The sequence below is a fragment of the Convolutriloba macropyga genome, chromosome 4 (genome assembly GCF_964194025.1).
Source record: "Convolutriloba macropyga chromosome 4, txConMacr16.3, whole genome shotgun sequence".
Taxonomy (NCBI): Eukaryota; Metazoa; Xenacoelomorpha; order Acoela; family Convolutidae; genus Convolutriloba; species Convolutriloba macropyga.
This window is the reverse complement of record NC_134471.1, coordinates 26,764,395-26,780,980: the sequence shown is the minus strand read 5'-3', so window position 1 is coordinate 26,780,980 and position 16,586 is coordinate 26,764,395. Positions and strand designations below refer to the sequence as shown.

Sequence of the window (16,586 nt, the reverse complement as noted above, 5' to 3'; positions counted from 1 at the left end):
CATAGCTGGCAATAGCCGAAATAGTCTGCAGTCTCAAAAAGACCGTAAAAGAAACAGATGAAAAAAGATAGAAAACACGAGATGATATATTTTGATTACAATCTGTACAATTTACTACTGCTTCTATTAGGTGATCTTAAACCTACAACCAGAGTGACACACATTCACTTGACCTTTTCTCTTTGAATTTTAATACAAATGTCAATTTCAGTGTGAGAAAATCATTTTTGCGAAGGAGATAAGACACGTGTAACCAAAACTTTATCACGGATGCAATTCAGTTAAAATTGCATTAACGAATGAACAAAAAGCATAATTGAAGTAGTTGTGACGCCTTATGATCGTAACAAAAATCTTGATGACGAAATAAAAAAGAACCAAGAGAATGCCAATAATAGCCCCAGCTATCGCTGTGTGGCTATTAACAACAAAAAAATGTGAGGTACAATATTAAATCTTTGAAATGATAAAAAAGGAAAGCATTCCCCACATAAAAATCCTAAAATCACGTCACGAGATCGCAATATAGAAACGTAACAAAAAACTTCCTTTCAACACCATTATCCTTAAGACATATGGCCTTGAATGGACTATGAATGGATTGGGACAACCATTTAGAAAAAAATCCGATCCAAGAAATCGAAAAAAACAGTAAAAATCAAAGTGAAATTGCCGCATGAGAACAAAAAACCAATAGCGAGAAAGCGAATTTTTGTTCAAACACCATTTTCTCACTCTAGTTTCAATTTAGAGCAAAAAATTCCACGCCGCAGAACCACTCGCTTTTTTGCTCCACTACCTGTTTCGGCATGACCAAAATCACTACTCCAATTTGACTTCCAAACTCATGAAAATGTGTGAACAGATCTTAAAGAAAAACATAGCCGGAAGAATTCCGGAAACGACTCGAAGTGCAAACGCCATCCAATTACTCATCAGTAGAAACGTGCCTCCACTTATCATGATTATCTTGAAACAAAACTATTAAAACAAAAGTAAAAACAAGAAAATTAAATCTGTTCAAATATGATAAAAAAATCCGATAAAATTTTGTCATAAATTGAGATCCCGAAATAAATATCTCTGCAAAATTACTTCATCAAAACAACTATTACCTACTAAAACCAACCACTTATGAGAATTTTAAAAATACTTGAAGCCAAATCATAATAAAAAGCTCTTACAAACGACTTGACTTAAAAAAAACTGGAAAAAAACTGGAACATTTTTTTGATATTACAGAAACACATAAATCCAACGAAAATTCCTTTCAGCCAATATGGTATCCAGATGCTCGCAAAACAATCGGAAAGTCATAATACGCTAAGAAACTTGTTTAAAAACAGAAAAAAACCGAAAAACTGCAAAAAATTGAGAAAAATAGTTTCAATTTTTTGTCATATTTCTCAACAAAAAGAATGCCTCATATCCAAAAAACTGTAACCACTTGTTATCTAAAGATTGATCAAGTAATAGGGGTAATTTGAATACCCATTTGAGGCAACAAAACAAAACAATCGTCAAAAAATCGCAAAAATTAGCCCGAAAATCAGCAAAATACATGAAAAACCTCCGAATTAGCATAAAATTCATATGAACTTCCAGAAACCTTTAAACCACTACCAAAACCAGCCTAAAATTAAAACAAAATCATAACTAAAACTCTTAACCAACTAAAATAAAAAATTCTGCTTCAAAATGCCGCACGTGAACAAAAAATCTCGCTCGCTTAGAGAAAATTTTTTCACACATCAATTTCTCGCTCTCTCAAAAATAGCGATATGAAAAAACCACTCTCTTTTCGCTCCACTCTTAATTTTGTTCAGAAACAAAACCACTCCATTTTTTCACGAGTTTCATTTCCTGCTTCAAAATTCACTCCAATAAAATTGATTAAAAAAGGACTTCTCCAATACTCCTCTTCGAGTCGTAAAAAAAGACAGCGCCCCAATACAATTCAAATTCTTTGAATTGTAAAAAACCAAGAGAAGGCCAATAATAGCCCCAGCGATCACTGTGCGACTATTAGCAAACCTTTTCCACTGCTATCCTAGCCCTGCAACCCAGAAGCGGCCTTGGTACCTTTGTCCCTGAGAATTTGTTTTTATTAATTCAAATTCAAACGGCATTATATGAACTCGTATTGAGACCACCGCCATATGTCACAAATGTTGACTCACAAGCAAGCGACGGGGTTTCGTGTATAACTCTCTCTAGAACAAAAAGTAAAACCAAAAGCTTTATTTCACAAAACACCAGGATTTACATGTAAAATGGGACCTCTCTGGTTAAATAATAATGTTTACATCTCGAGTTTTCTAACCACATTGTGGAGGCAGCAAAAATTAAATTTAGTTAAACTGCTACTTTACAAAATGAGTTAATTTTTTTTACTTTAGACTCAATTTGGACATACTGGCCCACAAGTTGAGTGGTCCCTTATGCCAAACAAACAGTCGGAAAAGGCACGAGGTAAACGAAGCAAACGTGACAATAACGACAACAGTTCAGATAAAGAGAACGATTCTATGCTGTTGCTAGTGGCTAGCCCCTCCTCAAAATCACCCTGGTCCACTGCACCAAGTGACAGTTTGAAGAAGTGCACAGTAATCGACACACAGAGTCTCACGTAGGGCCAATTCCGCCGGGAACTCTTTATAATGAAAAATCCTTGCTATATAATCGAAAGATTGTTGTTTTAACTTGCAAGATCTGTTACTTTTACTCATTGAAAATTGTTTTTTTTTCTGATAGTCGGAAAACATGAATATACAGCACCCCGTTATGATATAATAACTGAAGTGTTAACAGTCTCTAGTTCCATGGGTTGGCCTGTCCACAATAGGAAAATTCTCAAAATATTTAACTCAATTTGCCGGTCTCGCTCTTCTATTTTCCAAAAACTTTCCCTTGGTAAAGTGACTAATACATGGACGTATACATGCAAAAACTAAAAAGTTGACATCCTAGACAAATTATTTGTGCACAACCTGGGAAATCTTTCATTAATTACATCAGAATAAATGGGTTTAGTGTCGTGCTTTAGATTGAAGAAGAGTCTAGATGGAGATCACAGATTGTGCAAATGGCTCCAGCCAAAGGACGATACAGCAGCCCCTGCTATTGTAAGGTTTTCTCTGATATCTCTGCAAATCCATCGGGCATAAACGCACTTAAATATCTCTGCAATATAGACGATTGTTGCTGGCTGATTATCTAAAATAGGAGCGCCTTTTTAAATGGAATTATTTATCATCTGTTGCAATTATTTGGCTCCTTTTGTATGGGGGAGGCTCGGTGGTGAACATTTGCTCAATGCCCCCAACACCCAACCCCAACCCGGGTTAACGATTCTAAAAGCGAGAAAACGTAAGTTTATTTGACAAGGTTGAAATGACAAACACAATCGATCATATTTGGTTGAATAAGTACAGAGACAAAACGCAAATGTGAGAAATGCTTGCGAAGAACTGAAAGTGTAGTACACCAATTAGGAAGTGATCTTCAGCACCTCCCTCAGAGCCCTCATGCAGCGTGTACGCTTGTTTTTCTTGTTCTTAAATAGACAAGTAGACAGTAATGATACTAAAAATGTGTGGGGGGTCAAATTCAAAGATCCGTCCTTCGCACCATCAATTCGAGTCTTGTTTCGTTGAATCGAATACCTAGAGACTAGCAAAGCTAAAGAGAACTGCTCCGCAACTTACGGGCATGCAGGGTGTACCTGAGTATACCGTTCTGGTGCTCAAATGTTCGACTGAAAAATTGCATTAAAAAGACAAGCAGGACTATTATAAATGCGAAAATTCGCCTAGGAGTAATAAAAAAATAAGTTTTCAAACTATTTTCTTTTTCTGATTAATTTGAGGCCATCAATGGATGAAATAGATATTTATAAAAACTGACTAGGCAAAATTTTACATTGAAAAACCACAAAATTGAATTTGGCAAAATTCCCATGAAAAAGAAAATTAAAAAATGACACAAGAAAGCAAAAAACATTCAACGAACAAATCAGACAAGCGAAAGAATTTAGTAAATATTGACTATTGATAGGAATGAGGGTAAATCATTAGTGGAATATATTTCGCACAGGAATCAATTGAAATTGGACAAAAAAGGACTAAATTTGAAAACTATAAGCGTAATAAATGCAGTGCACAAACAAAATTTAAACTTCGATAACTCCTTGAAAAAGACGAACACGACAAATCCTTCGATAAAATTCTATTAAAATATGGATCGACTGAACAAAAAACTTCTCACTATATGGTTCACCGCCCACCAATTAGGTCCGTGAAATCTAGAGCTTTGAATTTATTGATAGGTACAAAACACCGAAATACTCTATAGCAAGTATAGGAGCAATTAGATGCACGCAGATTAAAGTAACGCGGTAAACTTTGGAATAATTCCAAATTTCAGTTAGCGCCTTATCAATCACTTTTTTGAAATATCAAAACCTAAACCGACTAGCGGACAAAGTCGGTCGCCCACATAAGTCGGAAAATTGCTCTCGAACGACAGACAAGCGGGGCAATTTAATTCAAGGGCTGTAGCCTAGATAAATTTTTTGTTTATGGGTGCAAGTCAGAACATAAACCGACATAACGGATTAATCAGTCAGTGAATTATAGGGAAGCGAAAAAAGTCACTTCAGAAGTCAAAGAATGTCATAGAACAAAAAAGGTCAAGCAACAATTTTGCAAAAAAAAACACGTTTACAATAACTGCTTTAAACGTTCAAGAGCAACTAATAAATTTAAAATCTAAATTCGCTTTAAAGCATAAAGTGCTGTTTGTTGTAGATTGTGGTTGATGACAACAACAACGTAAGGATAGAAACTTTATCAGGAGACACTAATGCAAACAAGCTGAATGACCAAGAAGCAGACGAGCACAACAATTATGGAATGCCCGATCCATTGTATAGAGGTATGTCCGCAGACAAAAAGTATTCAAATAAAAGAATTCAATCTTCAGTATTCAAATAAAGGTCATCCCGAAAAGGGGCGATTGGGAACTAATGTTCCACTACTATTTTCCATTATTTATTCAATCTGCTAATTCTGGGCATAGTTTCACCAAACAAACTAGTTTCTACCTCTGCACCATGTCGAGCAAAAGCTTAGCACTCATGCCGAGAAGTAAGTGCGAAAAACTATGTATGATAAGTCAAATTACTAATACTGACCTCCATTCATTACCATTTTCTATTTTTTGTGGTTGGTAAACGCGGACGTTGTCATCTATATCCGATAGTGTACTTATTTAAAATAGTATATATATTAATGATTATGGGTAGTTCGACATATCGTTCCTCTGTTAATGTTATTATTTGCGCAAAAATCAGCATTATTATGTTCAGACATAAACAAAAATTAAGATTAAAAAGAAGCAGATCTAAATTATGCAAAGGGTATCCTGCTTTTTCACCCCTATTTGTTTAACCCCCGATCACTTCACCCCTCTATCATTTAACCCCTCTATTATTTCACCACGATTTTATTCCTTTTCGTAATTGGCTTTATTTAATCTAGATTTAATTCAAGTCTATATTTAATTTCACCCATTACAGACGCTGTTTGGCGGAATGGAGACAGAGAAGAAGTAGAGAAGAGTGACTTGGATGCCCTCTGGCTGTCTAAAAACCAGAAGAGTGCATTGTTCGCTGGATTCCATTACTCCCCAGACACAACTGCCATTGTTGACATTATGGACTACTCCGCCACTACAACCACAATCAAACACATTCACTACCCAAAGGTACCCTTGCCCCCCCCCCCAAAAAAAAACTTATACCGCCTCTTCTTTTTATATACTTTCATCCGTTGCTTGCTGTTGGTATAAACATGATTTTAACAATTTCAGATTCATTAACCATTGGAAGGCCTTTCTAACATCTCAATAGATGAAACAGAATTCTAGAATTAATATCGACGAAATACTGTCGTTCAACTCATCAATCACCTTAAACAAGGACGGGCAAATTAGTCAAGAGCAAACTCGAATGAAATCAATTTGAGCAATTTTTCGGACTAAAATAATACTGCCTGAATGAGCACATCGCGCCGGAGTGGTATTTTTGTTATGGTTAAAATGTCACGTAACCTCGTAACCATTCATCGTTTGCATCTCTGTGAATATTTCAGAGAAGTGACCCGATACCTGCTGTGTCTCTACATTGGCTGCCTCCTACTTCAGCAAGCTCCCTAACTTCTACGAAAGCACTCACTGTACCCACAAAGTGAGGAGAAATTTTCCTACTCCACAACTCTAAATTTCAAAATTAAATAAAAATATCCGAATAAACGAATAAAATTGGACCAACGACAAAATTGCTACAAAAATTATTTTAAAAAACATCAGCACGGCGATCAAATTTTATGTGCCTAGTAATTACTACAAATCAAGTATTTTGACCATTTAAATTAAACACAAACTCCGCCTATGGTAATCTCGGAAAAGTTCAACAGGCTAGCCGCTGCTTATGGGGAGGTCATTTCCTGGGAGCTTTTCCTACTTCGGAATTTCTTTCCCCACTTCTTTGACACAGGTGGTCATTTCTACGAGTGTTGTTTTCTAGACTTCGCTAATATATAGTATCACAAGATTTCTTAGGACTGATTCGGACGGTTGAAGTCTTGTTTAGAGATGGGCAGAATGAGTTCACAGAGAAGTACCTCATGTGTGTGCAGTGGGTCTCAGACAGTCGAGTCAAGACTGATTGGTTGGACAGAATGCTCAAAAAAAGATACAGCTACTTACATACTCTCAACTCTAACTCTAGAATTGACACCATTCAGGTTATTATTCTGACAGATGATCGACTTGGAAAAGATTTTTTACTCCCCTGAAGGGTCTACAGATCGTCTAAAAAATAAGAACCGCGAGTGAGAAAAACAAACAAAAGTAAATACAATATATCTTTTCAATGATAAATGATTTATTTTAAGAAACAAAGGCCAGTTCCCTTTGATCGTTATTTTTCTACTATTAAAAAAACCAGAAACAAGAAGAAGACTCGGTGACGTGTGTTAGCGTCAAATACAAAACGATTGCCTATACAAGCATATACCGTAGAACACCAAGTGGAAAATTATAAAAAAAACCTCAAGAGCTAAATTCATTCGGCTACCATATATTTTTCTCATTTTTTTTTGCTGCGTACACCGGAAGAAAGCTACGTACAGCTGTCTAGAACCTGTTAGTTTTTTGTAAACTTTTGTATTCACGGTGTGCAATAGATCATGATTTCCTGCTGTTTTTTGTATATTTTGCCCATGAAAATCGACATTACGAATCGCAACAGCGTGGCAAACAGTTGAAGAACAAAGTAGCCTAACTATCTTTTCTGTGTACGTGAAGAAAAGACATCTCGTTCAAAAATTGAAAATTTCACGCCTTATCCCTTCTTGGGTTTATGCGTCGTGTAATACATTCTCAACACTAATCTCTAAAAACTGAGTGAAGCTTTTTTCACAAAGCGAGAGAAGTTTTTTTGTGGATGCACTTCGCAAATCCCTCGATCTAAATTTAAGTCTTTACTAACAGCGCAATTACAATAGTGAAGTTTCTCGTTCCCCAGACCAATTTAGTAAAGAAAATATGTGCAATCTAATAACATACCCGGCAGGCTGCCGGAAAATAGCCGCCGTTGATTCCCATAACCACGATTGGGATCGAAAGAAAAGAAATTAATGAAAAAATTTTTGTAAAACAATTTTAAAGTGCAAATTATTTTGATGTCATTTTGTTGCTGAACATATTCTTGTTTAATAGTGAGACAATACAGGAGCTAGTATCAATAACAATAAGAATTAGAGATGGTAACTATGAACAAAGTTCGAGTAACGGGCATATAAAATTGGGCTTTATGGGTTTATCCCGTCTCTATTTCTGATTTCGTTTTTGAAACCGACTCTGTTCATTTTGAATTACCTTGATTCGCTACTGATGTCTAAAAACATTTTGAGCAGCACGAGCGAAGCGTGTAACTAGCCTAGAGAAGTCAAAAATATTTCACGCAAATGTTGAACAAGCTGTAAACTAAGGTAAAGCAAAAAATTTTAGTACGACGAAGTAAAAAAAAATAGGAGCGCTATACTAGCCGGCTGAGAAGCTGAGGCGGCTATCAAAAAGTAATTTATCTTATGTAAAGGTTTTTATTCAAAACAATTTGGTATGAATTAACAAAATGGGAGATTATTTCGAATAGACAACCATTAAGTCCGATTTCACGTAGAACACATAAACAAGCAAGGCTCTGACGTCAATGTTTTTGATTAGCTAATGTTGGGCTAAAATAGGAACTCTGGAAAAAGCAAACCATAGGTCGCAAACTTTTGGAGCATCAATAACGGATTGGACTTTGCCCTCTTCAACTATCCTCTCCAGAAGTTCCCCAATCAGCTCTCCTAGCTGCAACTCTCATTTTTCTCTGAGTACAGTAGCAAAAGCAGAACTGAGGTTTCCCATTGCAACAGCGCACAGGTGACTGAGATGAATCCAGCAGAAACGCAAAGAAGTGACGGCACTCTTTTTTCTCGCTTTCAAAAACTGCCTGAGTTCGAAGTAGGCAATTTACAGTGCCCTATAGAGGCTACTACTAGGACGAAAAAGATTTCAAAAACTGCCTGAGTTCGAAGTAGTCAATTTACAGTGCCCTAGAGAGGCTACTACTAGGACGAAAGAAAAGAATATCAGCTTCAGATTACAGCACCAGCAACTGGAGTAGACATCGCTTCAACAGCTGCCCTGCCGGCAGTCTCAGAAGGACAAGTCCTTAGCAAATTCACTGAGAAGTTCTTCAGTTCGTCCTACAGATGGTCGTTTATTATCAACACTTTGATACAGTGAAACGGTTTGAAAGAGGCCCAGACAAGCGGAATTATTACATGTTCGACGGGACCGGGATTCATTAGTACTACGTACTCCCAGCGCATTTCTTGCAACCATAGGCGGTACACAGCGCCAGCAATTCAAATTCAGCTCAAAAAGCTCAAAAACAGGACGGGAAACTATTCCAACCTCTAGACGGCTAGATGAGAATTTATGAGCGTCTTGCGGTCAAATTCGCAGTAATAAGTGAACTTCTATCGATTATTGCAAAAATCAGCAAGCTGGCCAACGCGGCGACGACAGTTGACGCAACAGTTTTTGGAGCCATAGACACCTTCATTGAAGGGCCGGTAGACCACAATGGCACTAAATACGCTGAATGCGGCGCGTCTACTAGCACTGAAACACGAGGCTGTCGCTAAAGTAGAGACTCACTTTATAAGGCCGCTTAGAAAGCTAAATTTCTCAAATCCACTCAACTAAGCCTGTCTTTTCTCAACAAACTCTGATACAGCACTTGTAAAACAAAAACAGCATTCGGACAAATCTACTAGAAAGATGGTTAACAAAATTAATTATGTTTACTTACTGTTTTTCTCATTAAATTTTCAATTACAAATTAGAGAAATCTTGAAGGAAAGGAAAGGGCACGGACTGGCAATACTCCAATCAGCATATTGTGGCGCAAATATACCAACATCCGACGAATCATATCAAAATCTACTTGGAAACCTGTTAAATCAGATTTTTTTTCATTGTGTTTTTCCTGTTCTTTTTTCTGTTTAAGGACTTCAAAACCAGAAACCATTAACGCATAAGAAGAAAGGCGAAAATCACGAAGAGTTCAACTTTCTGCATACTCTCACAGGCACTTTTTTGTTTTTCTGTCTAACGGAGCTGATTAGTAAGATCACTGTATACAAAACATTTAACCTGATAATCAATTACATTTTGTTTTCAGTTTTATTTTAATTTCAATTTTTTTCTCATTTGTTAGGTACTGCTATTCGTTATTCTTAATACAACAGATTCAAAATGTTCATAGGTCTCACGCTATTTTTAGGTTGCTTCAATCGTTTTTGAATTTCTATAAACTGGCAACTGAAGTCAAATCCGTTTCCCCTTCAATATGAAGTTTCAATATCTTCAAAATGAAGGATTCTAAAAATATCACAAACTACAGCTGAAAGCATCAACATTTGTCCTCTCAGCAGCAAATAATTCTCGGTTACAATCGAACGGTACAGTAAAACTTACTCAATATGCAGATGTATCAGAGAATAGAACACTTAAAAATACTTCTTTTATACTCACTTTCCATGTATCTAACGCAAAATTTAATATCCTAGGAACACCTTTCCTAGAAAAATATGTTGGTTCAATTAAATGCTCATCTCACACACTTGAGATGAAAGACAATGACGATATTAAATCACTAAAATTTTACGACTCTTCAATAAAACCACCCCCATATTATTCACGCTTATTTCCAGTCATAAGTGATCGCTCGCTGTATTTTAAATCTTCCGAACATAGAAGTTAATCCCCGTCTTTCACATTGCTGAATTGTGCTAAATAGAAAATAATGAGTCTCTCCCAAAAATATACAACAGTTTTTCTACAATTTTTCAACCATTTCTCGGAGATACAGTGTAATGTAGACTAACAGTGTGAATCAAAGTTAACATATTTCTCTGCTCACAGTTAATAGGCGTTGCTTAATATCATAATTAACGTTATCTAGTTACCGCCTAGTGAACAGGCAATATGAAAAGTGTTTTCCATAACCAGACCCAAGTGAAAAACATTTGGTTTTAAATTTGACAAGGCGACTCGGTAATGTGCAATTGCACATAAGATTCCGACCCCGCTCCTCCACAATTTTGGCACAATTGTCTACCAAATGAGGAACAGAAAGAAAACCCCAAATATTCAAGTATTCTTCGAAAAATTAGTGTATGAACAAAAAGGTAGTCCCCAATGCAAATAACTCAGTGGAATAAAAATTATGCAATAGATTGATGAGATATGCCAATATTAAGAAAGCGAGACAAGAAAAACAGCAAAATCAAACAACAACGACAAACATTAAATTACATCAAAAAATTTGTCTGTTTTAAAAAACAAAACTTATTAACAAAGTCAAAATAGCGTCAGATAAAACTGAAACTAAACAAAACAACTTGTCATTCTCCAGAAAAGATATGGGAACAGTCCCTATAAGACTTGGCAAAAATTAGACAATAAAGAACAAAAACAGTAAATTTAAAAAATTCGCTTATTTTCTGAAATTTAAATTCAAAGTTAAGAAAACCATTCGAAATCAACTAAAATATTGCACAGGTTTATCATTACTAGTGTTTCTAAAGATGGGAATTCGGAACTGTCCGTATTCAATTTTTATGCGGTTACAAAAAGAACAAATAGAAAACAAACAAAATATCAGTTAAATTTTGCCAGAAAATGCTTTCCAAGCCGTAAAGCCATAATTTGGCCCTCAAAATATGTTTGATTGCACCTCCTTCAAACATCAATAATGTATTATGTGATCTCTCATTAATGAAAGCAGACAAAAAAGGCAAAATTAAGTAAAACTTGTTTCGAAATTTTTTTTTTCAAAGACATGAAAGCCATTAATTACATAAAATAATTAAAGAGGTCCAATTATTCTTCCAAAGGAATCCCTTGAGACCTGCAATTATCCAGAATATCTCTTACGTCAACAAAAAGAACGTAAAATATTTCAAAAATCAAAAAAAAATTTACTTTTTTTTTGAAAAACCAGTGTCGAAGCCAGTAAAGTCAAAACGAATTCTTTAAATACATAAGATTTTGTGACACCAATCCCTTTGGCACCTTCTCTTGACAACACTATTGTCATATTTGGCCCGTAATTAACGAGAATAGGTAACAAACAGACAAGAAAAGGAACAAAATTGCGAAGTTAGAAAATATTATTTTTGTTTTCATGAAAGCCATCAACTATCTACTAAAATCAGAATATCGACCCACCTAATCTTTAATGAAAGGCCAATGAAGCCGGGTAATTGAACAGGAAAATTCATACGACTAAAAAGACAAATCAAAAACGACAGCTGAAGACAAAATTAAAAAATTTAATTAAATTTTTTGAGAAAGTAATGTCGCAGCCGTTAAAATCAGAGTCTATGTCCTTAAGGATTTTTATATTATCTATTTTGCCTTATTTTGAATGCTTGCAATGTGATATATGAACCGTCGATATCCTCATAATGAGACAAAACTAGAAAACGTGAAAAATGGGCAGATACCTAAAAAGTTTTTAAAAAAATGTGAAATCTAGTAATATCAAAGCCAGAAAACCGTAACTTAAGTTGTAAAACCGCAATAAAGATTACATTTGAACTCAGTAGTAAGAAAAAACATTCTTTCATCGCTGACACTAAGCTACAGGATGACCAAATTAAAAGAAAAATGGAGGCAAAGTTCAATATGCCATTATTTAATTATAAATCAAATAATTTTAAAAGTCAAAACGACCATAAGCTTTCACGTAAAAAACTAAATGTAATAATTTGAAACTAATTAGGAAGCGAATCGGACCTATCACTAGTGAGCTTTGGTTTGAAATGTTCTGTTATTTAATTATTATATAAAAAAGATTGAATTTTTTTTATAAAAAAGACCGACTGGTTACAATCGGAACTATTTTTGGATTCTACCAGTCCAAAATTGGTCCAAAAATAGCTCTGCTAATGCTGTTTGTCCATTAAGAACACTTAATTTTTCGAATGTTATAGATACATACATTTTGTTAGTCAAAAAATCAAAAATAAATGCTGCGTTTTTGATAATCAACGAGTAAAATTAGCAAAAAACGGCAAAGCTTTAATTACGGAGCACTCGCAACGGAAGTTGAAGTAAGAATAGCCCCCTTTTGAGTCTACAAAGATTGTGCTAGTAGTCTTTGGGTGTGTACTACCTGCAAATTTAATCAAAGTGGACTAAAGAAAATTATTTCGTGCTGTTTTTGATAAAAAAAAAGTCTGAACTTTGAAATATTTAGCCAGAATTTTTGACAAAAAAATTAAATGAAAATAGCCGACAAAATTTTTTTGTCTTTAAAACTAAAATCAACAAAACTTTTTTTTAAAAAATTAACAAATTTGCGAAATTTGCGAAATTTTAGTCAACAATTCCGGAAAGTGATTAAAATCAACGGAATTCACTCTATTGTCTCAAAAGTTCAAACCTTAATAACTCCCTGTAAAAAACGAAATTTAAAAAAATCTTTTTAATTCCATATTCTACGCTGGACAAGCTTTCTAATGATACCAGTCCCAACTCTCTACGATGAATATATCGATCGTCCAAAATTGTCTGAACAAAAAAACCATTTGAGTATATAGTTCCTCCCCCCTCAAGAGAGGTCGGAACAAAAATCGAAGGCAACATTCGTAAAACGAGTTAGAATCGCTGATTTTTTCAAGTGCCGCATAACTAGTTGGATCAGTAAATTTACACAGAAAGCAAACAAAAACAGTGTCGGTTGAAAATACAGTGTCCTGTGCTTTGAAATTTTAGTCGCACTTTTCAAATTTTTGGACGAAAACAAATTTCAAGGGACCAAATAAATTACAAGATCAAAACGCTGAATTAATCTTCGTATTGCTGTAAAAAAGCGCCTGTGATCTGTGAGCAAAATTGGGAATATGAGAGGGCAGGGAACTAGTACATTGTGCGAATGCTTACAACCCAGATATCGAGTGTTGAATACCAAACAAATAGCTCATTCTCAGTTGATGATAGGTTAACTGAAATGAATGATTATAGTAATTTTAGCTGAGCGAGGGCGATATTGAGACACCGATCAGCAGAAGATACTGCTCTAAACTAAGGTCAGAGACTGAACAGAGCGTTTCTGGAGTCAATGGTGATGCAATCTATGACGTAACACCTCGGCACTCGTCAAGTGGAACTTTCCTTCATCTTATACGGACATATAGAGAGGTTAGCAAGCAGGTCCGGAAACATTATCTTTGTTTTTCGGTTAAAAATGCATGATTTCATTAGTCAGAGTGATCAAAATCATGGATACATTAAGATAAAAAAGAATGAGCTTTACCTTACATACCTTCCTTAAGACCGCCAGAACAATCTTAGAAAAATTTGATTGTCCATAGATCTTGCCAAAGAAATAAACTATCATAATTAAAATTATCGAATACTGATTCTCCGAGAAGCTAAAAAGCTGTTCAAATCTTTTCGCAGTAACAAGACAATGAAATGCGTTCGAACAAAATTTATTTCGATTGGGTTACTATAAATAAAGCTTTTCCACGCAAAAGCTTTAAACGCTATATAAATTTGGGAAGGAAAAAATTATTTCATATCAACTTAGTTAAGTCATGTGTTCTGAATCTCACAGGAAGACAATGAGTGCAGCAAACTGAAAAAGAAAAGGAATTTATTTATCTATCATATATGTTACACAATAAGTTTTGTGTAACATATATATGATCCTTTCCATAAGAATTTCAACATATGGAAAGGACAAAGTGTCATTATTTGGGAATAAAGGTGTGATCTGGGGTGATCTTAGGTTTTAGCATAACTACTAAATCTCTGCAAAAACAGCCGAACATAGAAAATACAATCGACAGAGAAAAAAGTTGCTGCATAACGGACAATAAGAAAAAAAAATTTGATAGAAACCTGATCAAAAACTTGTAGATATAATAAAAATACGTCCAGTTCCTGAAGGGCGTACAAATTCAAATTAGCTTCCGTGTTTCAGTCTGCAGGAGTTGGACAGTTTCTCACGACGGGATCCTTCGATGTTCACGAGATAGTGGCCGTCACAGACACCCACGTGTAAGTTTGTCTAAAAATACAGCACCGACTATAATGCCGTCCATACTTTTTCTCGCACTTAAATGTTCTGTTAGATGTTATTCCAGTCACTATGTTTTTTCCAATCATTGAAACGTCAGAACAAAACGGCAGCTTGTTTACTCCAAATTATGCAACATAAAGAAAAATCTACAAGAAAAAGGACTGCCCAGACTCACAAAATCCGTGTTCATTTTTGATCATTCCCAAATCACCGGGAAATCACAACCACCGACTTAAAAAACAGGCTTTGCTTTCAAATATTCTTAATAGTCTAATAAAACTTCCACAAAAAAGGCATAAACTAAGAAAATTGTCTAAAACTGTTAGATATTCTCCTGGTAGATAACGACAATCTACAATTGACATGCTGCACACCTTTGTTATTACATTTTAAAATTGCTTCGGCCAGTCCGTCGTTAGATCTTTGCACGGAAACCATTATGACCGCATGAAATGTAGCAGCTCACCCAAACATCTTTCATATATCTAACATATATCAGCTCGCGTTTGAACAATTTTGTACTCGCGGAGTCAATTCAACTCCCGAACTCGTGCCATTCAATTCCCGAACTCGTGCGATCAACGTAGCTCCCGTTCTAGGTACATTCTGGCTCCGTTGGAGAACAAACCAACTACCCGACACCTGTTTTCCGTGAGCCAAGCGCAAGTGCAAGAAGCAAGCAATAATGGCGGAGGAAGCAGCAAAAGCCACTTGAAGACTTGCGTTACATGTGACGTAACTACTTCAGCTGAATGCAACTTCTACAGTGTCCCTTCAGTATCGCCCGACCTCAAATGGGTTGAATTGAGGTACATCTTGATTTAAATCCGGCCACAAGAATACCTCTGACTCCTTTCAAATTCGTAATTTTTTAATTATTGTTCCGACCCACTTTAGTGGGGGGAGGAAATATATACTCATATGGGTTTTTTTTTGTTCAGTCAATTTCGGTCGATCGTTATAATAATCGTAGAGAGTTGTGAGTGTTATCTTTAAAAAGCCCGTTCAACGTAGAATATGTAGAATATAAAATTTAAAAGATTTTTTTGATTTTCGCTTTTCACAGGTAGTTATCGAGGTTTAAAGTTTTGTTTAAATTTTCCGTATTTTTGTCCAAATTTTTGACAATTTTGCTAAAAAATGTTAAAATTGTTAACGGTACAGTGATTGATTTTATCTTTAAAGACAGAGGAGGGCTAGAATTTATGCTAAATTTCTCAAAATTCAGACTTTTTTCGTCAAAAATGAGAACAAATATGGTTTTTTAGCCCACTTTCTTTAAATTTGCCGGAAGAAGACACCTTAAAACTGCGGTCATATTCTTGGTAAGCTCAAAAAGAGAGCTAGTTGTACTCCCACTGGCTTTAAGAGTCATCTGGAATTCTAATTTTGCCAGTTTTTCAAAATTTAAACTCGATAATCATACAAAATGCATTATTTATTTTTGATATACTGAAATATTTTGTTTAAAAATTGAGCAATTTTGCAACCATTTGAACAACTGAGTGTTTTCTTAGACGCGCAACAATACCAGGGCTGACCTTAATCTCACCGTGAATCCTTACAGTGAAAAAATTTTTAGATTTTAATGGGGCGCGGCCTTTTTTTCAAAATAATTAATTACTGACAAAAATTAAAAATCAGGGCTCAATTAATGATAGATATTATTTACAAAAATGAGGCCCCACAAACATATATTATGGTTTCAGAGTCAAGCTCATGGTTTTTATAGCTATGAAAAATTGTTTTCGTAAAAAATTATGAAAGACTAACTGTTTTCGTAAAGGTTTATGAACTTCTTATGTTTTGCTTTCATTTGCAATAATTTTTGTAGTCCAATGACTTAGTCTCCCCAATAATTGATCCCATT

At 35.2% G+C, this 16,586-nt stretch overlaps 1 protein-coding gene across 9 annotated transcripts in view; it reads left to right on the top strand.

The window, feature by feature from the left end:
* Positions 1–16,586, top strand: part of LOC142337561 (A-type potassium channel modulatory protein DPP6-like) — a 148,549-nt gene that overhangs the window by 120,033 nt on the left and 11,930 nt on the right. For all 9 annotated transcript variants that reach the window (XM_075386881.1, XM_075386880.1, XM_075386886.1 and 6 more), the window contains 9 exons: positions 2,400–2,629; positions 3,047–3,125; positions 4,809–4,935; positions 5,579–5,766; positions 6,153–6,247; positions 6,653–6,806; positions 13,663–13,830; positions 14,618–14,694; positions 15,316–15,525. In XM_075386881.1, coding sequence (XP_075242996.1) covers positions 2,400–2,629; positions 3,047–3,125; positions 4,809–4,935; positions 5,579–5,766; positions 6,153–6,247; positions 6,653–6,806; positions 13,663–13,830; positions 14,618–14,694; positions 15,316–15,525 — 1,328 coding nt within the window. The remainder of the gene's footprint in view (positions 1–2,399; positions 2,630–3,046; positions 3,126–4,808; positions 4,936–5,578; positions 5,767–6,152; positions 6,248–6,652; positions 6,807–13,662; positions 13,831–14,617; positions 14,695–15,315; positions 15,526–16,586) is intronic.